Source organism: Nerophis lumbriciformis, linkage group LG01 (genome assembly GCF_033978685.3).
Source record: "Nerophis lumbriciformis linkage group LG01, RoL_Nlum_v2.1, whole genome shotgun sequence".
Taxonomy (NCBI): domain Eukaryota; kingdom Metazoa; phylum Chordata; class Actinopteri; order Syngnathiformes; family Syngnathidae; genus Nerophis; species Nerophis lumbriciformis.
The window spans coordinates 75,648,228-75,675,000 of NC_084548.2; the positions used below are offsets into that span (position 1 = coordinate 75,648,228).

The window sequence follows — 26,773 nt, forward strand, 5'->3', positions numbered from 1 at the left end:
TGACATTCTGTACCTAATGATGATAATAATAGTTATAATAATAGATTTTATTTGTAAAAGCACTTTACATTGAGCAAAACAACGTCAAAGTGCTACAAGTGCATTTAAAAAACAAAACAACAATGCTAAAACCACAAATAGCTGCCCCCAACAAGTAAAATAAATAGTAAAAAAATAAAAACTAGAACAGCCTAATAGCTAGAACTAGCACACATATATCTAAAAAAAAAAAAAAAAGGCTTTTTTAAAAAGAAGGGTTTTTAAGCCTTTTTTAAAAAGCATCCACAGTCTGTGGTGCCCTCAGGTGGTCAGGGAGAGTGTTCCACAGACTGGGTAAATAGTCTTTTCCAAGGTCAAACGGTGTCCGTCATAAAAGTTGTATTAAGTGTACAGGTCATTTAATTTGTAATGACGTCCCTCGCTCTCATACAAGTGTAAAAAAAAGTGAAGCCGTGGTAACAATTTGCTGGAGTCCTCCTGCGTCAAGTTACTTCCTGTCTATCGTCTTGTGAATTAGTGAATTATATTTATATAGCGCTTTTCTCTCGTGACTCAAAGCACTTTACACAGTGAAAGCCAATATGTAAGTTCCATTTAAACTGGGAGCTAAAGTGTCTTGCTCAAGGACACGACGGCAGTGACTAGGACGGCAGAAGCTGGGGATCGAACCTGGAACCCTCAAGTTGCTGGCACGGCCATCGAGCTATACCGCCTCCCGCCTCCCCTTCTTCTTCTCTTAACACCCCTTTGTTGACGTTTTAAATGACACGCCGCTGGGCTTTTATTGTGAAAAATGTGTTGTTTCCAGCGTGCCACTGCCACCGCCACTCCTTCGACTGCTTCTACGACCCCGACGTGGCTCGCAGCGGCGGCAGCGTGGACATCCGCGGCCAGAAACGAGGGGGCGGAGTCTGCCTCAACTGTCAGGTGAGACCAGGCGGCTGCTTGTGTTAAAAAGGTGTGCTGACGTGTGCCACGCCCCCTCAGCATCACACCACCGGCGTCAACTGCGAGCGCTGCGTGCCGGGACACTACAGAGCGCCACACGCGCCCCTGGACTCCCCGCTGGCGTGCGCACGTGAGTCACATGGTCAGGTCTGGCTGGTTGGCGTGGCAAAGTGAAGTGACCGCGTGTGTGTGTGTGTGTGTGTGTGTGTGTGTGTGTGTGTGTGTGTGTGTGTGTGTGTGTGTGTGTGTGTGTGTGTGTGTGTGTGTGTGTGTGTGTGTGTGTGTGTGTGTGTGTGTGTGCGTGCGTGCGTGCGTGCGTGCGCTGGCCAGCCTGCGACTGTCCGTCCCCGGTGTTTGACGGCACGTGTGAGGACGTGACGGCACGCTGCTTCTGCAAGGACAACTACGGCGGAGACGACTGTGACCAGTGTGCCAGCGGCTTCATCAACTTCCCCCAGTGTTACCGTAAGCCCCGCCCACTCCGCGAGGATGGCGGGGGGATGTGATCCATTGTTTGTGTCTCCCTCAGCCGTCCCCACGTATCCTAGCAACAACAACAACAACAACGGCGAGGCCAAGCCAGCGGGAGAGATCATCAGTAGGTCCCTAATCATTTGTCCTGGACCTGGCTTCTGCTCAACTCACGTCTGACACATGTTCTATGTCAAATGTACTATGTCACATGTTCTATGTCACATGTTCTATGTCACATGTACTATATCACATGTTCTATGTCACATGTTCTATGACACATGTTCTATGTCACATGTCCTATGTCACATGTACTATGTCACATGTTCTATGTCACATGATCTATGTCACATGATCTATGTCACATGATCCATGTCACATGTTCCATGTCACATGTACTATGTCACATGTACTATGTCACATGTCCTATGTCACATGTTCTATGTCACATGTCCTATGTCACATGTTCCATGTCACATGTCCTATGTCACATGTACTATGTCACATGTTCTATGTCACATGATCTATGACACATGTTCTATGTCACATGATTTATGTCACATGTATTATGTCACATGTACTATGTCACATGTACTATGTCACATGTACTATGTCACATGTCCTATGACACATGGTCTATGTCACATGTTCTATGTCACATGATTAATGTCACATGTACTATGTCACATGTACTATGTCACATGTCCTATGACACATGGTCTATGTCACATGTCCTATGACACATGGTCTATGTCACATGTTCTATGTCACATGATTAATGTCACATGATCTATGTCACATGTACTATGTCACATGTCCTATGTCACATGTACTATGTCACATGTACTATGTCACATGTCCTATGTCACATGTACTATGTCACATGTCCTATGTCACATGTCCTATGTCACATGTTCTATGTCACATGTCCTATGTCACATGTTCCATGTCACATGTCCTATGTCACATGTTCCATGTCACATGTCCTATGTCACATGTTCCATGTCACATGTCCTATGTCACATGTTCTATGTCACATGATTAATGTCACATGTACTATGTCACATGTACTATGTCACATGTACTATGTCACATGTACTATGTCACATGTCCTATGACACATGGTCTATGTCACATGTTCTATGTCACATGTCCTATGTCACATGTCCTATGTCACATGTCACATGTCCTATGACACATGGTCTATGTCACATGTACTATGTCACATGTCCTATGTCACATGTACTATGTCACATGTCCTATGTCACATGGTCTATGTCACATGTCCTATGTCACATGTCCTATGTCACATGTTCTATGTCACATGTCACATGTCCTATGACACATGGTCTATGTCACATGTTCTATGTCACATGTACTATGTCACATGTCCTATGTCACATGGTCTATGTCACATGTCCTATGTCACATGTTCTATGTCACATGTTCTATGTCACATGTCCTATGACACATGGTCTATGTCACATGTTCTATGTCACATGTACTATGTCACATGTACTATGTCACATGGTCTATGTCACATGTCCTATGTCACATGTCCTATGTCACATGTTCTATGTCACATGTCCTAACACATGTGATATGTCACATGTGTTAGGACATGTGACATAGTACATGTGACATATGTCACATGTACTATGTCACATGTCCTACGTCTTTTCTCCTCTTACACATGTACTATCACACATGTTCTACGTCTTTTCTCCTCTTACACATGTACTATGACAAATGTTCTATGTATTTTTCTTCTCTTACACTTTGTCCTATGACACATATTCTATGACACACGTTCTACGTCTTTTCAACTCTTAAACATGTTCTATGACACGTGTTTTACGTCTTTTCACCTCTTAAACATGTTCTATGACACATGTTCTACGCCTTTTCTCCTCTTACACATGTACTATGACACATGTTCTACGTCTTTTCTCCACTTACACATGTTCTATGTCACATGTTGTACATCTTTTCTCCTCTTGCAAATGCTCTATGACACATTTTCTAAGTTTTTTCTCCTCTTACACATGTTCTATGACAAATGTTCTATGTATTTTTCTTCTCTTACACTTTGTCCTATGACACATATTCTATGACACATGTTCTACATCTTTTCAACTCTTAAACATGTTCTATGACACATGTTCTACATCTTTTCACCTCTTAAAAATGTTCTATGACACATGTTCTACATCTTTTCACCTCTTAAAAATGTTCTATGACACATGTTCTATGTCTTTTCACGTCTTAAAAATGTTCTATGACACATGTTCTACGTCTTTTCACCTCTTAAACATGTGCTATGTCACATGTTGTACCTCTTTTCTCCTCTTGCACATGTACTATGACACATGTTCTACGCCTTTTCTCCTCTTACACATGTACTATGACACATGTTCTACGCCTTTTCTCCGCTTACACATGTACTATGACACATGTTCTACGCCTTTTCTCCTCTTACACATGTACTATGACACATGTTCTACGCCTTTTCTCCTCTTACACATGTTCTATATCACATGTTGTACGTCTTTTCTCCTCTTACACATATTCTATATCACATGTTGTACGTCTTTTCTCCTCTTACACATGTTCTATGTCACATGTTCTACGTCTTTTCTCCTCTTACACATGTACTATGTCACATGTTCTACGTCTTTTCTCCTCTTACACATGTTCTATGTCACATGTTCTACGTCTTTTCTCCTCTTACACATGTACTATGTCACATGTTGTACGCCTTTTCTCCTCTTACACATGTTCTATGTCACATGTTCTACGTCTTTTCTCCTCTTACACATGTTGTACGTATTTTCTCCTCTTACACATGTTCTATGACACATGTTCCACGTCTTTTCTCCTCTTACACATGTTCTATGTCACATGTTGTACGTCTTTTCTCCTCTTACACATGTTCTACATCTTTTCTCCTCTTACACATGTGCTATGTCACATGTTCTATGTATTTTCTCCTCTTACACATGTTCTATGTCACATGTTCTACGTATTTTCTCCTCTTACACATGTTCTATGTCACATGTTCTACGTCTTTTCTCCTCTTACACATGTTGTACGTATTTTCTCCTCTTACACATGTTCTATGACACATGTTCTACGTCTTTTCTCCTGTTACACATGTGCTATGACACATGTTGTATGTCTTTTCTCCTCTTACACATGTTCTACGTATTTTCTCCTCTTACACATGTTCTATGTCACATGTTCTACGTCTTTTCTCCTCTTACACATGTCTATGTCACATGTTCTACGTCTTTTCTTCTCTTACACATGTTCTATGTCCCGTGTTCTACGTCTTTTCTCCTCTTACACATGTTCTACGTATTTTCTCCTCTTACACATGTTCTATGTCACATGTTCTACGTCTTTTCTCCTCTTACACATGTTCTATGTCACATGTTGTACGTCTTTTCTCCTCTTACACATGTACTATGTCACATGTTGTACGCCTTTTCTCCTCTTACACATGTTCTATGTCACATGTTCTACGTCTTTTCTCCTCTTACACATGTTGTACGTATTTTCTCCTCTTACACATGTTCTATGACACATGTTCTACGTCTTTTCTCCTGTTACACATGTGCTATGACACATGTTGTATGTCTTTTCTCCTCTTACACATGTTCTACGTATTTTCTCCTCTTACACATGTTCTATGTCACATGTTCTACGTCTTTTCTCCTCTTACACATGTCTATGTCACATGTTCTACGTCTTTTCTTCTCTTACACATGTTCTATGTCCCGTGTTCTACGTCTTTTCTCCTCTTACACATGTTCTACGTATTTTCTCCTCTTACACATGTTCTATGTCACATGTTCTACGTATTTTCTCCTCTTACACATGTTCTATGTCACATGTTCTACGTCTTTTCTCCTCTTACACATGTTCTATGTCACATGTTGTACGTCTTTTCTCCTCTTACACATGTTCTATGTCACATGTTCTACGCCTTTTCTCCTCTTACACATGTTCTATGTCACATGTTCCACGTCTTTTCTCCTCTTACACATGTTCTATGTCCACGTCTTTTCTCCTCTTACACATGTTCTACGTATTTTCTCCTCTTACACATGCTCTATGTCACATGTTCCATGTCTTTTCTCCTCTTACACATGTTCTACGTATTTTCTCCTCTTACACATGCTCTATGTCACATGTTCTACGTCTTTTCTCCTGTTACACATGTGCTATGTCACATGTTGTACCTCTTTTCTCCTCTTACACATGTTCTATGTCACATGTTCTACGTCTTTTCTCCTCTTACACATGTTCTATGTCACATGTTCCACGTCTTTTCTCCTCTTACACATGTTCTACGTCTTTTCTCCTCTTACACATGTTCTATGTCACATGTTCCATGTCTTTTCTCCTCTTACACATGTTCTACGTCTTTTCTCCTCTTACACATGTTCTACGTCTTTTCTCCTCTTACACATGTTCTATGTCACATGTTCTACGTCTTTTCTCCTCTTACACATGTTCTATGTCACATGTTCCACGTCTTTTCTCCTCTTACACATGTTCTATGTCACATGTTCCACGTCTTTTCTCCTCTTACACATGTTCTACGTCTTTTCTCCTCTTACACATGTTCTATGTCACATGTTCCACGTCTTTTCTCCTCTTACACATGTTCTACGTCTTTTCTCCTCTTACACATGTTCTATGTCACATGTTCCATGTCTTTTCTCCTCTTACACATGTTCTACGTCTTTTCTCCTCTTACACATGTTCTTCGTCACAGGTGTGTTTGTAATAAGGAAGGTACCTGTCATATGTACTGTGTGACATGTTCTCTATGTCCTGTGTGACATGTTCTGTATGACACGTGTTCCGTGCAGACTGTGAGTGCAGTGCTGCAGGTACGGTGGACAACTCCTGCAGACCCGACCCACAGAGCAGAACGTGCGTGTGCAAGCCGGGCTTCAGCGGGGACCACTGTGACACCTGCGCACCTGGGTTCCACGGACTCAACTGTCAGGGTGAGAACCTGCTTGGACAGAACCCAAACACACCTGGAGGGCTTTCATGACCACGCCTGACTAGAGCGCCACCCTCAGGTCACACTGGTTACACTAGTGTGTGTGTGTGTGTGTGTGTGTGTGTGTGTGTGTGTGTGTGTGTGTGTGTGTGCACATATGCTTCTCACAGGAGAAGGAATGTCACACACTTGATTTAATGCTTTATTTATCCTGCCACCCAGCAGCGACAACACACACACACACACACACACACACACACACACACACACACACACACACACACACACACACACACACGCCTGAGTAAACTGTCCATGATTGTAAATGCTTTCACACACTTCACACCATCCTGCTATTTGTGTGTGTGTGTGTGTGTGTGTGTGTGTGTGTGTGTGTGTCTGTGTGTGTGTGTGTGTGTGTGTGTGTGTGTGTGTGTGTGTGTCTAGCATGTCAGTGTTCAGGTCCAGGTTGCCTGGATGGTTCCTGTGACGTGCTGACGGGTCACGGCGTTTGTCGCAGCGGTTTCCATGGTTACCAGTGTGAGCAGTGTGCGGCGGGCTACTTCAACTACCCGCTCTGCCAGCGTGAGTGTGTCCTACATAGACCTGGTCCATGTTTAGTCCCTCACACAGTCCTGGTCCATGTTTAGTCCCTCATACAGTCCTGGTCCATGTTTAGTCCCTCATACAGTCCTGGTCCATGTTTAGTCCCCCCACAGACCTGGTCCATGTTTAGTCCCTCACACAGGCCTGGTCCATGTTTAGTCCCTCACACAGTCCTGGTCCATGTTTAGTCCCTCACACAGTCCTGGTCCATGTTTAGTCCCTCACACAGTCCTGGTCCATGCTTAGTCCCTCACACAGTCCTGGTCCATGCTTAGTCCCCTACAGGCCTGGTCCATGTTTAGTCCCCCACAGACCTGGTCCATGTTTAGTCCCCCACAGACCTGGTCCATGTTTAGTCCCTCACACAGTCCTGGTCCATGCTTAGTCCCCTACAGGCCTGGTCCATGTTTAGTCCCACACAGACCTGGTCCATGTTTAGTCCCCCACAGCCCTGGTCCATGTTTAGTCCCTCACACAGTCCTGGTCCATGTTTAGTCCCCCACAGTCCTGGTCCATGTTTAGTCCCTCACACAGTCCTGGTCCATGTTTAGTCCCTCACACAGACCTGGTCCATGTTTAGTCCTTCACACAGTCCTGGTCCATGTTTAGTCCCTCACACAGTCCTGGTCCATGTTTAGTCCCCCTACAGTCCTGGTCCATGTTTAGTCCCCCTACAGTCCTGGTCCATGTTTAGTCCCCCACAGACCTGGTCCATGTTTAGCCCCCCACACAGTCCTGGTCCATGTTTAGTCCCCCACAGTCCTGGTCCATGTTTAGTCCCTCACACAGTCCTGGTCCATGTTTAGTCCCCCACAGTCCTGGTCCATGTTTAGTCCCCCACAGTCCTGGTCCATGCTTAGTCCCCCACACAGTCCTGGTCCATGTTTAATCCCCTACAGGCCTGGTCCATGTTTAGTCCCCCACAGTCCTGGTCCATGTTTAGTCCCCCACAGTCCTGGTCCATGTTTAGTCCCCCACAGACCTGGTCCATGTTTAGTCCCCCACAGTCCTGGTCCATGTTTAATCCCCCCACACAGTCCTGGTCCATGTTTAGTCCCCCACAGACCTGGTCCATGTTTAGCCCCCTACACAGTCCTGGTCCATGTTTAGTCCCCCACAGTCCTGGTCCATGTTTAGTCCCTCACACAGTCCTGGTCCATGTTTAGTCCCTCACACAGTCCTGGTCCATGTTCAGTCCCTCACACAGTCCTGGTCCATGTTTAGTCCCCCCAAAGACCTAGTCCATGTTTCGTCCCTCACACAGTCCTGGTCCATGTTTCGTCCCTCACACAGTCCTGGTCCATGTTCAGTCCCTCACACAGTCCTGGTCCATGTTTAGTCACCCCAACGACCTAGTCCATGTTTCGTCCCTCACACAGTCCTGGTCCATGTTTCGTCCCTCACACAGTCCTGGTCCATGTTTAGTCCCCCCACAGACATGGTCCATGTTCAGTCCCTCACACAGTCCTGGTCCATGTTTAGTCCCCCCACAGACCTGGTTTATGTTTAGTCCCTCACACAGGCCTGGTCCATGTTCAGTCCCTCACACAGTCCAGGTCCATGTTTAGTCCCTCACACAGTCCTGGTCCATGTTTAGTCCCCCACACAGTCCTGGTCCATGTTCAGTCCCTCACACAGTCCTGGTCCATGTTTATTCCCCCCAAAGACCTGGTCCATGTTTAGTCCCTCACACAGACCTGGTTTATGTTTAGTCCCTCACACAGGCCTGGTCCATGTTCAGTCCCTCACACAGTCCTGGTCCATGTTTAGTCCCTCACACAGTCCTGGTCCATGTTTAGTCCCCCCACAGACCTGGTCCATGTTTAGTCCCTCACACAGTCCTGGTCCATGTTTAGTCCCCCCAAAGACCTAGTCCATGTTTCGTCCCTCACACAGTCCTGGTCCATGTTTAGTCCCTCACACAGTCCTGGTCCATGTTTAGTCCCCGCACAGACCTGGTCCATGTTTAGTCCCTCACACAGACCTGGTTTATGTTTAGTCCCTCACACAGGCCTGGTCCATGTTCAGTCCCTCACACAGTCCTGGTCCATGTTTAGTCCCTCACACAGTCCTGGTCCATGTTTAGTCCCCCCACAGACCTGGTCCATGTTTAGTCCCTCACACAGTCCTGGTCCATGTTTAGTCCCCCCAAAGACCTAGTCCATGTTTCGTCCCTCACACAGTCCTGGTCCATGTTTAGTCCCTCACACAGTCCTGGTCCATGTTTAGTCCCCCCACAGTCCTGGTCCATGTTTCGTCCCTCACACAGTCCTGGTCCATGTTTCGTCCCTCACACAGTCCTGGTCCATATTTAGTCCCTCACACAGTCCTGGTCCATGTTTAGTCCCCCCACAGACATGGTCCATGTTCAGTCCCTCACACAGTCCTGGTCCATGTTTAGTCCCTCACACAGTCCTGGTCCATGTTTAGTCCCCCCAAAGACCTGGTCCATGTTTAGTCCCTCACACAGTCCTGGTCCATGTTTAGTCCCCCCACAGACCTGGTTTATGTTTAGTCCCTCACACAGGCCTGGTCCATGTTCAGTCCCTCACACAGTCCAGGTCCATGTTTAGTCCCTCACACAGTCCTGGTCCATGTTTAGTCCCCCACACAGTCCTGGTCCATGTTCAGTCCCTCACACAGTCCTGGTCCATGTTTATTCCCCCCAAAGACCTGGTCCATGTTTAGTCCCTCACACAGACCTGGTTTATGTTTAGTCCCTCACACAGGCCTGGTCCATGTTCAGTCCCTCACACAGTCCTGGTCCATGTTTAGTCCCTCACACAGTCCTGGTCCATGTTTAGTCCCCCCACAGACCTGGTCCATGTTTAGTCCCTCACACAGTCCTGGTCCATGTTTAGTCCCCCCAAAGACCTAGTCCATGTTTCGTCCCTCACACAGTCCTGGTCCATGTTTAGTCCCTCACACAGTCCTGGTCCATGTTTAGTCCCCCCACAGACCTGGTCCATGTTTAGTCCCTCACACAGACCTGGTTTATGTTTAGTCCCTCACACAGGCCTGGTCCATGTTCAGTCCCTCACACAGTCCTGGTCCATGTTTAGTCCCTCACACAGTCCTGGTCCATGTTTAGTCCCCCCACAGACCTGGTCCATGTTTAGTCCCTCACACAGTCCTGGTCCATGTTTAGTCCCCCCAAAGACCTAGTCCATGTTTCGTCCCTCACACAGTCCTGGTCCATGTTTAGTCCCTCACACAGTCCTGGTCCATGTTTAGTCCCCCCACAGTCCTGGTCCATGTTTAGTCCCCCCACAGTCCTGGTCCATGTTTCGTCCCTCACACAGTCCTGGTCCATGTTTCGTCCCTCACACAGTCCTGGTCCATATTTAGTCCCTCACACAGTCCTGGTCCATGTTTAGTCCCCCCACAGACATGGTCCATGTTCAGTCCCTCACACAGTCCTGGTCCATGTTTAGTCCCTCACACAGTCCTGGTCCATGTTTAGTCCCCCCAAAGACCTGGTCCATGTTTAGTCCCTCACACAGTCCTGGTCCATGTTTAGTCCCCCCACAGACCTGGTTTATGTTTAGTCCCTCACACAGGCCTGGTCCATGTTCAGTCCCTCACACAGTCCAGGTCCATGTTTAGTCCCTCACACAGTCCTGGTCCATGTTTAGTCCCCCACACAGTCCTGGTCCATATTCAGTCCCTCACACAGTCCTGGTCCATGTTTATTCCCCCCAAAGACCTGGTCCATGTTTAGTGCCTCACACAGACCTGGTTTATGTTTAGTCCCTCACACAGGCCTGGTCCATGTTCAGTCCCTCACACAGTCCTGGTCCATGTTTAGTCCCTCACACAGTCCTGGTTCATGCTTAGTCCCCCACAGTCCTGGTCCATGTTTAGTCCCTCACACAGTCCTGGTCCATGTTTAGTCCCCCCACAGTCCTGGTCCATGTTTAGTCCCTCACACAGTCCTGGTCCATGTTTAGTCCCCCACAGACCTGGTCCATGTTTAGTCCCCCACAGACCTGGTCCATGTTTAGTCCCCTACAGTCCTGGTCCATGTTTAGTCCCCCACAGTCCTGGTCCATGTTTAGTCCCCCCACAGACCTGGTTCATGTTTAGTCCCCCCACAGACCTTGTCCATGTTTAATCCCCCCACAGTCCTGGTTCATGTTTAGTTCCCCACAGACTTGGTCCATGTTTAATCCCCCCACAGTCCTGGTCCATGTTTAGTCCCCTACAGTCCTGGTCCATGTTTAGTCCCCCACAGACCTAGTCCATGTTTAGTGGTGATCATGTGACCTGTGTGTGTCCGCAGTGTGCGGCTGCAGCTCGGTGGGCTCGCTGCCTGACGTGTGCGACGCCAGCGGTCGGTGTTTGTGCAAGTCTCAGTTCCACGGTCCTCGCTGTGAACAGTGCAGGTCTGGGTTCTATTCCTACCCCGACTGTCAAGGTAAGACATTAGCCACGCCCCTTGAAAGTATTAGTGATGTCCAACATTTGGGCAGAAACAAGCAGTCTTGTATGGTTTACAAAAGGCAAACATGCTACTTGAAGCCAGCAGCTACACAACAGCTAAGCACACAAGCCAGGTAGACAACACGTGTCCTTATAGAACATTCTAGTCAAAAAGAGCCAGGTAGATAATAAATGTCCTTATAGAACATTCTAGTCAAAAAGAGCACTTTTGTCAATATAAACAATTATAGTTGCATATTTTTTACACATACAAAGTCTCAAAGCATATTAGAAAGCATCCAGTAACAAACGTGTCTGCGCCATTCAATTTACTGCGTCGTGAGTTTGCAGCAATGAATGAATTGTGGCCACAATCACCACTCCACTTTAATTTAAAGACAGCATGAGTGCATTCCAGATGGTTACGGTTAAATAAGGTTAGTGTTTTCTCATACCCACCTTTAGGGGTGTGTGCCAAATCCGGGGAGCCATGTTTCGGTACACTCACTCTTTGCACTTTGGCACCCGAGCAGCACTGAGAGCGGCCTGAGCCAAGCTACCTGTAGTTAATATTGACGTTTTACATTCCACACTATTATTAAAAAATGCCTTCCAATAAATGAGTTTGTATTTGGTTTGTGCTGCTAATTGTTATTTCCTAGCAATAGAAAACACTGTTGTTCTCCCAGAATGCACCTGTGATGCTCGCACGTCGTCCGACACCAGCTGCACGGCGTCGGGGCAGTGCCACTGCCGGCCCAACTACAGCGGCGCGTCATGTGACCAGTGTGCGCCTGGTTACTATGGTTACCCCAGCTGCACACGTAAGTGGCCGCCACTAATGTACTGTATATATTTATATATCTTTTTTTTAATACAAAGCCCAAAAGCAGTGAAGTTGTCACGTAAATAAAAAGAGAATACAACAAATCCTTTTCAACTTATATTCAATTGAATAGACTGCAAAGACAAGATATTTCATGTTCACACTCAGAAACTTTGTTCTTTTTTGCAAATATTAGCTCATTTGGAACATGTTTCGAAAAAGCTGGTACAAGTGGCAAAAAAGAGTGAGAAAGTTGAGGAATGCTCATCAAAGACTTATTTGGAACATCCCACAGGTGAACAGGCTAATTGGGAACAGGTGGGTGCCATGATTGGGTATTTCCATGAAATGCTCAGTCATTCCCAAACAAGGACGGGGGCGAGGGTCACCACTTTTGTCAACAAATGCCTGAGCAAATTGTTTAAGAACAACATTTCTCAAGCAAGGAATTTAGGGATTTCACCATCTACGCTCCGCAATATCATCAAAAGGTTCAGAGAATGTGGATAAATCACTGCACGTAAGCCATGATATTACACACCTCGGATCCCTCAGGCATCAAAAAGCCACATCAGTGTGTAAAGGATATCACCACATGGGCTCAGGAACACTTCGGAAAACCACCGTCAGTAACTACAGTCGGTCGCTACATCTGTAAGTGCAAGTTAAAACTCTACTATGCAAAGCCAACGAACATTTATCAACAACACCCAGAAACGCCCGCCAGCTTCACTGGGCCTGAGCTCATGTAAGATGGACTGATGGAAAGTGGAAAAGTGTTCTGTGGTCTGACGAGTCCACTGTTGTGTTTGGACTAAGGGGAGGTGACGGCAAACAGACACCAGGGGGCAGTATGTACAATTATTTATTATATATATATACATATTGTATATTCAATATATATAATAATAACAAACAATACTAATATAAACTAAACTAATGAAATGGAGTGTGTGACAAAACCCTAGAGTGAGTGGTGTTAGACTATGTGTGTAGTTAGCTGTTGTGTATTACCGTTCTGTTGGATGAGGGAGCAGACAAGTCCAAAGAGGGCAAGGCAAAAGGGGTCCAAGAGGCAGGCAGATGATCCGGGGCGAGAGAGAGGCGTCGGAATCCAGGGGCGAGCGAGAGGTCGAGAAACGAAGGAGGTAGTCAAGAGTCCAGAGGGAGATCCAGGGAAAAGTGAAACGCACAGCTTACTTTCCAGGCGACGGAGGGTACTGCGGGGACACGGGAGAACAAACAAGGATGTCAGACACGAGGGAAAACACGCAGAGAGAGAGATCATAAGCCTTACGGTACACCATGAGAAAACTAAGTTCCCGCGCCGATCCTTGGGTCCCCTGGTCCTTTATTGAGCCTGCCCTCATCAGACCCAGGAGTGTAGATTGCCGGTGAGTGAATGCAGCTGGTGGCTGCTGCAGGGCGGGGACGCGCATGGCGCGTCCCTGGATGTGCGCACCCGTGGGCACAGACGGATGAGCGGCGTTGGCAGGAGCCTGAGCCGTAACAGTCCACATTTCAAACTGTGGACGTCGTGTCCTCCGGAACAAAGAGGAAAAGAACCATCCGGACTGTTCTAGGGTGAAAGTGTAAAAGGCAGCATGTGTGATGGTATGGGGGTGTATTAGTGGCCAAGACATGGGTAACTTACACATCTGTGAAGGCACCATTAATGCTGAAAGGTACATACAGCTTTTGGAGCAACATATGTTGTTATCATGGACGCCCCTGCTTATTTCAGCAAGACGGTGCCATTGAAAATGTGTGAAGGCTAAAATATGAGCTGTTGAACAACTTAAGCTGTATACATCAAGCAAGAATGGGAAAGAATTCCACTTCAAAAATGTGTCTCCTCAGTTCCCAAACCTTTACTGAGTCTTGTTAAAAGGAAAGGCCATGTAACACACTGGTAAAAAAGGCCTTTTTTTTTTTGCAGTGTGTTGCTGCCGTTACATTCTAAATTCATGATTATTTGCAAAAAAAAATATCTTGTCTTTGCAGTCTATTCAATTAAATAGACTGAATATTATATAATATTATATATTATTATATATTATAATATATTCAATTGAATATAAGTTGAAAAGGATTTGTTGTATTCTCTTTTTATTTACCTTTTACACAACCTGACAACTTCACTGCTTTTGGCTTTTTGTAGGTAAATGTTATTGAATTATAACTTCCAACTGTGCGTGTGTGTGTGTGTGTTTGTGTGTGTGTGTGTGTGTGTAGCATGTCAGTGTTCCACAGAAGGTTCTCGCTACAGCAGCTGTGATCATGTGACAGGTCAGTGTGCGTGTCTACACAACGTGCACGGCCTGCGTTGTGACAGCTGTGCACGTGGCACCTACGGCTTCCCAAACTGCCGAGGTAAACACACACACACACACACACACACACACACACACGCGCACACACACGCACACACGCACGCTGCATGCTGTGCTGACTCATAAAAGTGTTTCCAGCTGGCACATGTCATCCTGCCGGTTCCGTCCATTACGAGGTTCCTCCTCCGCTGGTGAGTTCCTCTCCTCCACTTCTTATCTTGACGAGGAGCAGCACAGCTGATTGGCTCTTCCTCCTGTCAATCATCAGGGCCAGTGCGAGTGTCGCGACAACGTGGAGGGCGTGGCCTGCGACCGCTGCAAACCTCTGTACTGGAACTTGTCCCCGGACTCCCCCGAGGGCTGCTCCAGTGAGACCCGAGTCCCCTTCAGCACCCTTCTAGACCTAAGACCACTACCTCACACGTGTGTTTGTCTCTCCCTGGGCAGCGTGCCAGTGTCACCTCGCCGGAACGCTAAGCGGCGTCGCCGAGTGCGCACAGGTGAGGAGGTCATGTGACCTCTGCCAGAACTTGCTTGTGGTTTTTTTTGTACAGAATCGGATTAGTTTTGATATAACAGTCATAACCAATCAGAGCCCACATGGTCATTAAATACTGTACATGAGTAAGTACACACAAAATAATAAGTACTTTGATAACAATATATATAAATAAATACCTGGATAATAATTAATTAATAATTAGATGTATAAATAGGTCAAAAAAAAAGAAAAAAGAATAAAATAATGAATAAAAACCAGTAAAAAATAATACATAAAACAAGATATTACAATGTTAATGAGTGATATGATGAAAAAATATGTACATCTAAATAATAAAATAAATTATAAATAAATATAAATACTATAAATATAAAAACATGAAAATGCATGGATAATGATGAAAACAAACAACAAATGAATAAAATAATGAATATAAACCAGTAAAAAACAAATAAATAAAACAATATATTACAATGTTAATGACTGATGTGATGAAAAAATATGTACATCTAAATAAGAAAATTAAATATAAATACTATAAATATAAAAACATGAAAATGCATGGATAATGATGAAAACAAACAACAAATGAATAAAATAATGAATATAAACCAGTAAAAAAACTAATAAATAAAACAAGATATTACAATGTTAATGACTGATGTGATGAAAAAATATGTACATCTAAATAAGAAAAGAAAATATATATAAATATAAATACTATAAATATAAAAACATGAAAATGCATGGATATTGATGAAAACAAACAACAAATGAATAAAATAATGAATATAAACCAGTAAAAAAACTAATAAATAAAACAAGATATTACAATGTTAAAGACTGATATGATGAAAAAATATGTACATCTAAATAAGAAAATAAAATATAAATACTATAAATATAAAAACATGAAAATGCATGGATAATGATGAAAACAAACAACAAATGAATAAAATAATGAATATAAACCAGTAAAAAACAAATAAATAAAACAAGATATTACAATGTTAATGACTGATGTGATGAAAAAATATGTACATCTAAATAAGAAAATAAAATATATATAAATATAAATACTATAAATATAAAAACATGAAAATGCATGGATAATGATGAAAACAAACAACAAATGAATAAAATAATGAATATAAACCAGTAAAAAACTAATAAATAAAACAAGATATTACAATGTTAATGAGTGATGTGATGAAAAAATATGTACATCTAAATAAGAAAATTAAATATAAATACTATAAATATAAAAACATGAAAATGCATGGATAATGATGAAAACAAACAACAAATGAATAAAATAATGAATATAAACCAGTAAAAAAACTAATAAATAAAACAAGATATTACAATGTTAATGACTGATGTGATGAAAAAATATGTACATCTAAATAAGAAAATAAAATATATATAAATATAAATACTATAAATATAAAAACATTATAAATGCATGGATAATGATGAAAACTAAATAAAAATAACAAATGCATAGGCCATGGATAGTAAATGAATTATATAAACCTGTAAAATACACATAAATACAATTATAAATTAATAAGATAATGAATAATTAAGAACATATATACATGAGTAAAATTCAAACATGAAAAGAATAAATATATAGATAGTGATATAATAAATGAAATACCTATAAAAGAATATATACATAGTAGAGATGCGCGGATAGGCAATTATTTCATCCGCAACCGCATCAGAAAGTCGTCAACCATCCGCCATCCACCCGATGTAACATTTGATCAGAACCGCACCTGCCCGCCATCCGCCCGCACCCGCCCGTTGTTATATATCTAATATAGACGATGCAAGGCATTAGTGAGGTTATAAAGCTTTTGCCTGTTAAAGAAAGGAGACTGATCCAATGCAGCACAGACATTCGCGTGCCACGCTGTCACGACCCAGACGCACACCAGTGCGCAATCATATGGGAGCCGCGCTGAGCGCACCTCCAAGCGCGTCTCGCTGCCGGCGACGGCCGGGTATATGGGCCCGACGCTCCAGCGCCATCCATTTTCAGGGCTAGTTGATTCGGCAGGTGGGTTGTTACACACTCCTTAGCGGGTTCCGACTTCCATGGCCACCGTCCTGCTCTCTATATCAACCAGGGTGAGCCCCACCCCTTTCGTGAGCGCACTGCGCGCGGAGTGACCCCTGTTACACGCCCCCGGCAACAGGGGTGGCGGGCAGGTAAGCTGCGTGGGCGGAGCGCGCGGAGTGACCCCTGTTACGAGCCCCCGGCCACGGGGGTGGCGGGCAGGTAAGCTGCTTACCTGCTGCGCGTGACGCCGGCCGCGGCGAAGGCGGACGAGGCGGGGTGTCGGTGCGGTGGGCGCGGTGGTGACCCTGGACGTGCGTCGGGGCCTTCTCGCGGATCGCCTCAGCTACGGCTCCCGGTGGGGCCCTCTCGGGGGAAGGGGCCTCGGTCCCGGACCCCGGCGAGGCGTCGGGGGCCTTCTCCGCTCCGTAAAAGTGTCCATCTCTTTTTTTTTTTTTTCTTCTGTTGTGGCATATGCTGCAGGTGCCTGCTCGTTTTTCGTATGTGGGTAACAACATTTAACTATGTATATATATTTACCAATTGGTTTAACTGCCACCCGCCTGAATCTATTTAAAATCTAATTTATTTTAATTTCAACCGCCCGACCCGACCCGACCCGCGGATAAAATCTAATTTTTTTAAATTTCATCCGCCTGATCCGCGGATAATCCGCGGACTCCGCGGTTGTGCCTGCAAGCCACGCATCTCTAATACATAGACAATGAATAAATCATTAAATGTACAGTATAAATGAATAAAACAATGTAGGAATAATTCATGCATACATTGCTCATGTGTAAAATAAAAGTATTATGAAATAAATAAAAGAATACAATCATATGTTACATTCAAATAATTTGATAAATTCATTGATTAATTACATGGTCTCACAAAAAGTCCCGTCTTGATTGCTGAGTGTGAAAGGAGCGCAGCCTCCCCGCCAGCAGGGGGCAGTACTGTGTGTCTTCACCTCCTCATTCTCCTCCTTCTTCCTGGCAGGAGAGTGGTCAGTGTCACTGCAAGCCCAACGCCTGCAGTGGAACCTGCAGCATCTGCAAGGATGGCTTCTACCACCTGCAGGACAGCAGCTTCTTGGGCTGCCAGGGTGAGTTCTTGCCGGAACCTTCCGCCTGGTGGAAACACAAGTGCACTTGCTCTCTAGAGACACTCACTTCCTGTGTGCCAGGCTGCCAGTGTGACATCGGAGGCTCCGTGGCTCAATCCTGCCATGAAGGGAGTGGACGATGTCACTGCAGAGACAACGTGCTCGGACACAAGTGCAACATGTGAGTATTGGCAGTAATATTGGACTATTAGTTCTGGAGTATTATTAGTACTGGACTATTAGTTCTGGAGTATTATTAGTATTGGAGTATTAGTATTGGAGTAATAGTAATATTGGCGTATTGTAGTATTAGTATTGGACTATAAATATTGTAGATATAGTATTGGAGTATTCGTATTGTAGTAATTGTAATATTGTAGTATTACTATTGGAGTATTAGTAATATTGTACTATTAGTTCTGGAGTATTATTAGTATTGTAGTATTAGTATTGAACCATTGGTATTGTAGATATAGTATTGTAGTATTAGTATTGTAGTAATAGTAATATTGGCGTATTATTAGTATTGTAGTATTAGTATTAGACTATTGGTATTGTAGATATAGTATTGGAGTATTAGTATTGTAGTAAGAGTAATATTGTAGTATTACTATTGGAGTATTAGTAATATTGTACTATTAGTTCTGGAGTATTATTAGTATTGTAGTATTAGTATTGAACCATTGGTATTGTAGATATAGCATTGTAGTATTAGTATTGTAGTAATAGTAATATTGGCGTATTATTAGTATTGTAGTATTAGTATTAGACTATTGGTATTGTAGATATAGTATTGGAGTATTAGTATTGTAGTAATCGTAATATTGTAGTATTAGTATTGTAGTAATAGTAATATTGTAGTATTACTATTGGAGTATTAGTATTGGAGTAAGTGTAATATTGTAGTATTACTATCGGAGTATTAGTAATATTGTACTATTGGTTCTGGAGTATTATTAGTATTGTAGTATTAGTATTAGACTATTGGTATTGTAGATATGGTATTGTAGTAATAGTAATATTGTATTATTAGTATTGTAGTATTAGTATTAGACTATTGGTATTGTAGATATAGTATTGTAGTATTAGTGTTGTAGTAATAGTAATATTGTATTATTAGTATTGTAGTGTTAGTATTAGACTATTGGTATTGTAGATATAGTATTGTAGTATTAGTATTGTAGTAATAGTAATATTGTATTATTAGTATTGTAGTATTAGTATTAGACTATTGGTATTGTAGATATAGTATTGGAGTATTAGTATTGTAGTAATAGTAATATTGTAGTATTAGTATTGTAGTAATAGTAATATTATAGTATTAGTATTGTAGTAATAGTAATATTGTAGTATTACTATTGTAGTATTAGTATTGTAGTAATTGTAATATTGTAGTATTACTATTGGAGTATTAGTAATATTGTACTATTAGTTCTGGAGTATTGTAGTATTGTATTGAACCATTGGTATTGTAGATATAGTATTGTAGTATTAGTATTGTAGTAATAGTAATATTGTGTTATTAGTATTGTAGTATTAGTATTAGACTATTGGTATTGTAGATATAGTATTGTAGTAATAGTAGTATTGTATTATTAGTATTGTAGTATTAGTATTAGACTATTGGTATTGTAGATATAGTATTGGAGTATTAGTATTGTAGTAATAGTAATATTGTAGTATTACTATTGTAGTAATAGTAATATTGTAGTATTAGTATTGTAGTAATAGTAATTGTGTAGTATTATTATTGGAGTATTAGTAATATTGTACTATTAGTTCTGGAGTATTATTAGTATTGTAGTAATATTGTAGTAATAGTAATATTGTAGTAATAGTAATATTGTAGTATTACTATTGGAGTATTAGTATTGGAGTAATAGTAATATTGTAGTATTAGTACTGTAGCATTAGTAATATTGTAGTATTAGTTCTGGAGTATTGTAGTATTAGTATTGTAGTAATAGCAATATTGTAGTATTAGTATTGTAGTAATAGTAATTGTGTAGTATTATTATTGGAGTATTAGTAATATTGTACTATTAGTTCTGGAGTATTATTTGTATTGTAGTAATATTGTAGTATTGATATTGTAGTAATAGTAATATTGTAGTAATAGTAATATTGTAGTATTACTATTGGAGTATTAGTATTGGAGTAATAGTAATATTGTAGTATTAGTACTGTAGTATTGGTAATATTGTAGTATTAGTTCTGGAATATTGTAGTATTAGTATTGTAGTAATAGTAATTTTGTAGTATTATTATTGGAGTATTAGTAATATTGTACTATTAGTTCTGGAGTATTATTAGTATTGTAGTAATATTGTAGTATTGATATTGTAGTAATAGTAATATTGTAGTAATAGTAATATTGTAGTATTACTATTGGAGTATTAGTATTGGAGTAATAGTAATATTGTAGTATTAGTACTGTAGTATTAGTAATATTGTAGTATTAGTTCTGTAGTATTGTAGTAATAGTAATTTTGTAGTATTATTGGAGTATTAGTAATATTGTACTATTAGTTCTGGAGTATTAGTATTGTAGTAATAGTAATATTGCAGTATTAATATTGTAGTAATAGTAATATTGTAGTATTATTATTGTAGTAGTAGTAGTAATATTGTAGTATTACTATTGGAGTATTAGTATTGGAGTATTAGTAATATTGTAGTATTAGTACTGTAGTATTAGTAATATTGTAGTATTAGTTCTGGAGTATTAATAGTATTGTAGTATTAGTATTGGACTATTGGTAATGTAGATATAGTATTGGAGTATTAGTATTGTAGTAATAGTAATATTGTAGTATTACTATTGGAGTATTAGTAATATTGGACTATTAGTATTGAAGTATTAGTGTTGTAATATTATTAATATTGTAGTATTAGTATTGGAGTATTAGTGTTGTAATATTAGTAATATTGTAGTATTAGTATTGTAATAATCCATTTTTTACAGTTTGTCCCTCATAATATGTACAAAATAATAAGTGTATAAATGACACAATATGTTACTGCATAGACTAATTAGGAGTCTTTGTTTGTTTACTTACTACTAAAAGACAAGTTGTCTATTTTATTGAAGGACTAAAAGACAATAATAAACAAATGTTTCATCTACACTAACATTTCTTGTTATCGAAAAGTATGGAAATGCATTTTGGTAGCAGAAGCAAAATATTGGTATGGGGACAACCTGAATCTACTGGATTATAAGCAATAGTAGAATGGCTGCTGGGATGTATTGTGGTTATCTACAGCTCAGTGTTTGCAACATAGCTCACTTTTGAGGTGACTTCTTGGAAATGAAAAACATCAAAGTGCTGAAATCTTCTGGTTTTTACACATCAAATGACAGATGTTCTTGTAAAGGTCTGGACTTGTCCACAGAGCTGGTACAGATGTTCTTGTAAAGGTCTGGACTTGTCCACTTACCTGGTACAGATGTTCTTGTAAAGGTCTGGACTTGTCCACTTACCTGGTACAGATGTTCTTGTAAAGGTCTGGACTTGTCCACAGACCTGGTACAGATGTTCTTATAAAGGTCTGGACTTGTCCACAGACCTGGTACAGATGTTCTTGTAAAGGTCTGGACTTGTCCACAGACCTGGTACAGATGTTGTTGTAAAGGTCTGGACTTGTCCACAGACCTGCTGCAGACCATTACTTCCCAGACCTCCACCACCTGAAGTTTGAGCTGGAAGAAGGCACCATGTTGGACGGACGCCCGGTGCGTTTTGGTTACGACCTTCTGGAGTTCCCTGGCTTCAGCTGGAGGGGTTATGCTCAGATGTCACCCATCCAGGTAAGTCCTCTTCTTCTTCTCCTTCCACTTCTTCTTCTTCTTACACTTCTTCTTCTTCTTCTTCTTCTTCTTCTTCCACTTCCACTTCCTCATCGTCCTCTTCTTCTTCCACTTCCTCATCATCCTCTTCTTCTTCCACTTCCTCTTCTGCTTCTTCTTCTTCCACTTCCTCTACTTCTTCTTCTTCCACTTCCTCTTCTGCTTCTTCTTCTTCCACTTCCTCTTCTTCTTCTTCTTCTTCCACTTCCTCATCATCCTCTTCTTCTTCCACTTCCTCTTCTTCTTCCACTTCCTCTTCTTCTTCTTCCACTTCCTCTTCTTCTTCTTCTTCCACTTCCACTTCCTCATCGTCCTCTTCTTCTTCCACTTCCTCATCATCCTCTTCTTCTTCCACTTCCTCTTCTTCTTCTTCTTCTTCCACTTCCTCTTCTTCTTCTTCTTCTTCTTCTTCTTCCACTTCCTCTTCTTCTTCTTCTTCCACTTCCACATCATCCTCTTCTTCTTCTTCTTCTTCCACTTCCTCATCATCCTCTTCTTTTTCCACTTCCTCTTCTTCTTCCACTTCCTCATCATCCTCTTCTTCTTCCACTTCCTCTTCTTCTTCTTCTTCCACTTCCTCTTCTGCTTCTTCTTCTTCCACTTCCTCTTCTGCTTCTTCTTCCACTTCCACTTCCTCATCGTCCTCTTCTTCCACTTCCTCATCATCCTCTTCTTCTTCCACTTCCTCTTCTTCTTCTTCTTCTTCTTCCACTTCCTCTTCTTCTTCTTCTTCTTCTTCCACTTCCACATCATCCTCTTCTTCTTCCACTTCCTCTTCTTCTTCTTCTTCCACTTCCACTTCCTCATCATTCTCTTCTTCTTCCACTTCCTCTTCTTCTTCTTCCACTTCCTCATCATCCTCTTCTTCTTCCACTTCCTCTTCTTCTTCTTCTTCCACTTCCTCTTCTGCTTCTTCTTCTTCTTCCACTTCCTCTTCTGCTTCTTCTTCTTCCACTTCCTCTTCTTCTTCTTCTTCCACTTCCACTTCCTCATCGTCCTCTTCTTCCACTTCCTCATCATCCTCTTCTTCTTCTTCTTCCACTTCCTCTTCTTCTTCTTCTTCTTCCACTTCCTCTTCTTCTTCCACTTCCATTTCCTCATCGTCCTCTTCTTCCACTTCCTCATCTTCCTCTTCTTCTTCCACTTCCTCTTCTTCTTCTTCCACTTCCTCTTCTTCTTCTTCTTCCACTTCCACTTCCTCATCATCCTCTTCTTCTTCCACTTCCTCTTCTTCTTCTTCTTCTTCCACTTCCTCTTCTAATTCTTCTTCCACTTCCTCATCATCCTCTTCTTCTTCCACTTCCTCTTCTTCTTCTTCTTCCACTTCCTCTTCTGCTTCTTCTTCTTCCACTTCCTCTTCTTCTTCCACTTCCACTTCCTCATCGTCCTCTTCTTCCACTTCCTCATCATCCTCTTCTTCTTCCACTTCCTCTTCTTCTTCCTCTTCTTCTTCTTCCACTTCCTCTTCTTCTTCTTCTTCTTCTTCTTCCACTTCCTCTTCTTCTTCTTCTTCTTCCACTTCCACTTCCATTTCCTCATCGTCCTCTTCTTCCACTTCCTCATCATCCTCTTCTTCTTCCACTTCCTCTTCTTCTTCCACTTCCTCTTCTGCTTCTTCTTCTTCCACTTCCTCTTCTTCCACTTCCACTTCCTCATCGTCCTCTTCTTCCACTTCCTCATCATCCTCTTCTTCTTCCACTTCCTCTTCTTCTTCTTCTTCTTCCACTTCCTCTTCTTCTTCTTCTTCTTCTTCTTCTTCCACTTCCTCTTCTTCTTCTTCTTCTTCCACTTCCACTTCCATTTCCTCATCGTCCTCTTCTTCCACTTCCTCATCTTCCTCTTCTTCTTCCACTTCCTCTTCTTCTTCTTCCACTTCCTCTTCTTCTTTCACTTCCACTTCCTCATCGTCCTCTTCTTCCACTTCCTCATCATCCTCTTCTTCTTCCACTTCCTCTTCTTCTTCTTCTTCTTCTTCCACTTCCTCTTCTTCTTCTTCCACTTCCACTTCCATTTCCTCGTCGTCCTCTTCTTCCACTTCCTCATCGTCCTCTTCTTCTTCTTCCACTTCCTCTTCTTCTTCCACTTCCTCATCATCCTCTTCCACTTCCTCTTCTTCTTCTTCTTTCAGTTCCTCTTCTTCTTCCTCCTTTTCTTCCTCTTCTTATTCTTCTTGATCTTCCTCCTCTTTTTCCTTTTTTTTTATTTTCTTTTCTTCCTCTTCCTCTTCTTTGTTTTTTCATTTTCCTGCTCTTCTTCTTTATTTCTCTTTTCCCGTTTCTCTTCTTCCACCTAATTTTCCTCTTCCTCTTCTTATTCCTCCTCTTCTTCCTTTTGCTCTTCATGCTCCTCCTTCTTCCACTTTCACCTCTTCTTCTTCCTCCTCTTCTTCCATTTCCTCTTCCTCTTCTACGTCTTCCTCTTCCTCCTCTACCTCTTCTTATTCTTCCTCTTATTCTTCTTGCTCATCTGCTTGCTCACCATTCTCACCACTGGGTGTGTGGGTCATAGGTCAGCACACACACACACACACACACACACACACACACACACACACACACACACACACACACACACACACACACACACACACACACACACACACACACACGTGAAAGCAAGCCTTTGTAGATGATTCCTTCCCTCCCTGGCAACACCACAGAGTGCAGTCCATCTTCATGTCCACGTGAGCGAGGCCGACGTCTACTTGACTCGTGTCATCATCAGATACTTCAACTCTCAGGGAGTCACCGCCAAGGGACTAATTACTGCCTACCAGGCGGGGCGACAAGGTCCGTGGCATCGTCTGTGTGTGTGTGTGTGTGTGTGTGTGTGTGTGTGTGTGTGTGTGTGTGTGTGTGTGTGTGTGTGTGTGTGTGTGTGTGTGTGTGTGTGTGTATCATTGAAGATGTGGTTGGTGTTGCAGGTTCTGAGCAGTCCAAGCAGATCATCTTCGCTCCCAGTGTGGAACCCACCTTTGTCAACGTTCCCCAGAACAACTTTGTGGAACCTTTTGTTCTAAATCCAGGAGCTTGGGTGGTTGTGATTGAAGCTGAAGGAATCCTGCTGGTCAGACATTCAATTCTATCTACTTATTCTACAATGTTTTTTCTTGATGAAGCTCACCTTGTCTTCCTCACCAGGACTACCTGGTCCTGCTGCCGAGTGCACACTACGAAGCTCCCATCCTGCAGCTGCACGTCACTGAGCCCTGCACGTACACATCCTCCATGCACCACTCCAGACACAAGTAAACACACTTTACAATATCTCACACACATGCTAACATGCTAAACACATGCTAACATGGTAAACACATGCTAACATGGTAAACACATGCTAACATGCTAAACACATGCTAAACACATGCTAACATGTTAAACACATGCTAACATGCTAAACACATGCTAACATGCTAAACACATGCTAACATGGTAAACACATGCTAACATGCTAAACACATGCTAAACTCATGCTAAACACATGCTAACATGTTAAACACATGCTAAACACATGCTAACACGCTAAACACATGCTAACATGTTAAACACATGCTAACATAGAAAACACATGCTAACATGCTAAACACATGCTAACATGTAAACACATGCTAACATGCTAAACACATGCTAACATATTAAACACATGCTAACATGTAAACACATGCTAACATGGTAAACACATGCTAACATGGTAAACACATGCTAACATGTTTAACACATGCTAACATGGTAAACACATGCTAATATGGTAAACACATGCTAACATGGTAAACACATGCTAACATGGTAAACACATGCTAACATGGTAAACACATGCTACCATGTTTAACACATGCTAACATGGTAAACACATGCTAACATGGTAAACACATGCTAACATGTTAAACACATGCTAATATGGTAAACACATGCTAACATGGTAAACACATGCTAACATGCCAAACACATGCTAACATATTAAACACATGCTAACATGGTAAACACATGCTAAATACATGCTAACATGCTAAACACATGCTAACATGCCAAACACATGCTAACATGGTAAACACATGCTAACATGGTAAACACATGCTAACATGGTAAACACATGCTAACATGGTAAACAAATGCTAGCATGTTTAACACATGCTAACATGGTAAACACATGCTAGCATGGTAAATACATGCTAACATGCTAAACACATGCTAACATGCTAAACACATGCTAACATGCTAAACACATGCTAACATGTTAAACACATGCTAACATGCAAAACACATGCTAATATGGTAAACACATGCTAACATGTTAAACACATGCTAACATGTTAAACACATGCTAACATGGTAAACACATGCTAACATGGTAAACACATGCTAACATGCTAAACACATTCTAACATGGTAAACACATGCTAACATATTAAACACATGCTAACATATAAACACATGCTAACATGCTAAATACATTCTAACATGTTAAACACATGCTAACATGCTAAACACATGCTAACATGTTAAACACATGCTAAACACATACTAACATGCTAAACACATGCTAACATGGTAAACACATGCTAACATGCCAAACACATGCTAACATGGTAAACACATGCTAACATGGTAAACACATGCTAA

At 41.8% G+C, this 26,773-nt stretch overlaps 1 protein-coding gene across 4 annotated transcripts in view; it reads left to right on the forward strand.

The window, feature by feature from the left end:
* Window positions 1–26,773, forward strand: part of lama5 (laminin, alpha 5) — a 219,849-nt gene that overhangs the window by 85,656 nt on the left and 107,420 nt on the right. For all 4 annotated transcript variants that reach the window (XM_061925868.1, XM_061925885.1, XM_061925877.1 and 1 more), the window contains exons 8-25: window positions 809–927; window positions 988–1,078; window positions 1,279–1,413; window positions 1,478–1,546; window positions 6,300–6,440; window positions 6,887–7,024; window positions 11,328–11,462; window positions 12,157–12,291; window positions 14,529–14,666; window positions 14,765–14,817; window positions 14,895–14,994; window positions 15,074–15,126; window positions 18,199–18,304; window positions 18,386–18,485; window positions 21,959–22,115; window positions 24,814–24,943; window positions 25,078–25,220; window positions 25,295–25,401. In XM_061925868.1, the coding sequence (XP_061781852.1) occupies window positions 809–927; window positions 988–1,078; window positions 1,279–1,413; window positions 1,478–1,546; window positions 6,300–6,440; window positions 6,887–7,024; window positions 11,328–11,462; window positions 12,157–12,291; window positions 14,529–14,666; window positions 14,765–14,817; window positions 14,895–14,994; window positions 15,074–15,126; window positions 18,199–18,304; window positions 18,386–18,485; window positions 21,959–22,115; window positions 24,814–24,943; window positions 25,078–25,220; window positions 25,295–25,401 (2,050 nt within the window). The remainder of the gene's footprint in view (window positions 1–808; window positions 928–987; window positions 1,079–1,278; window positions 1,414–1,477; window positions 1,547–6,299; window positions 6,441–6,886; window positions 7,025–11,327; window positions 11,463–12,156; window positions 12,292–14,528; window positions 14,667–14,764; window positions 14,818–14,894; window positions 14,995–15,073; window positions 15,127–18,198; window positions 18,305–18,385; window positions 18,486–21,958; window positions 22,116–24,813; window positions 24,944–25,077; window positions 25,221–25,294; window positions 25,402–26,773) is intronic.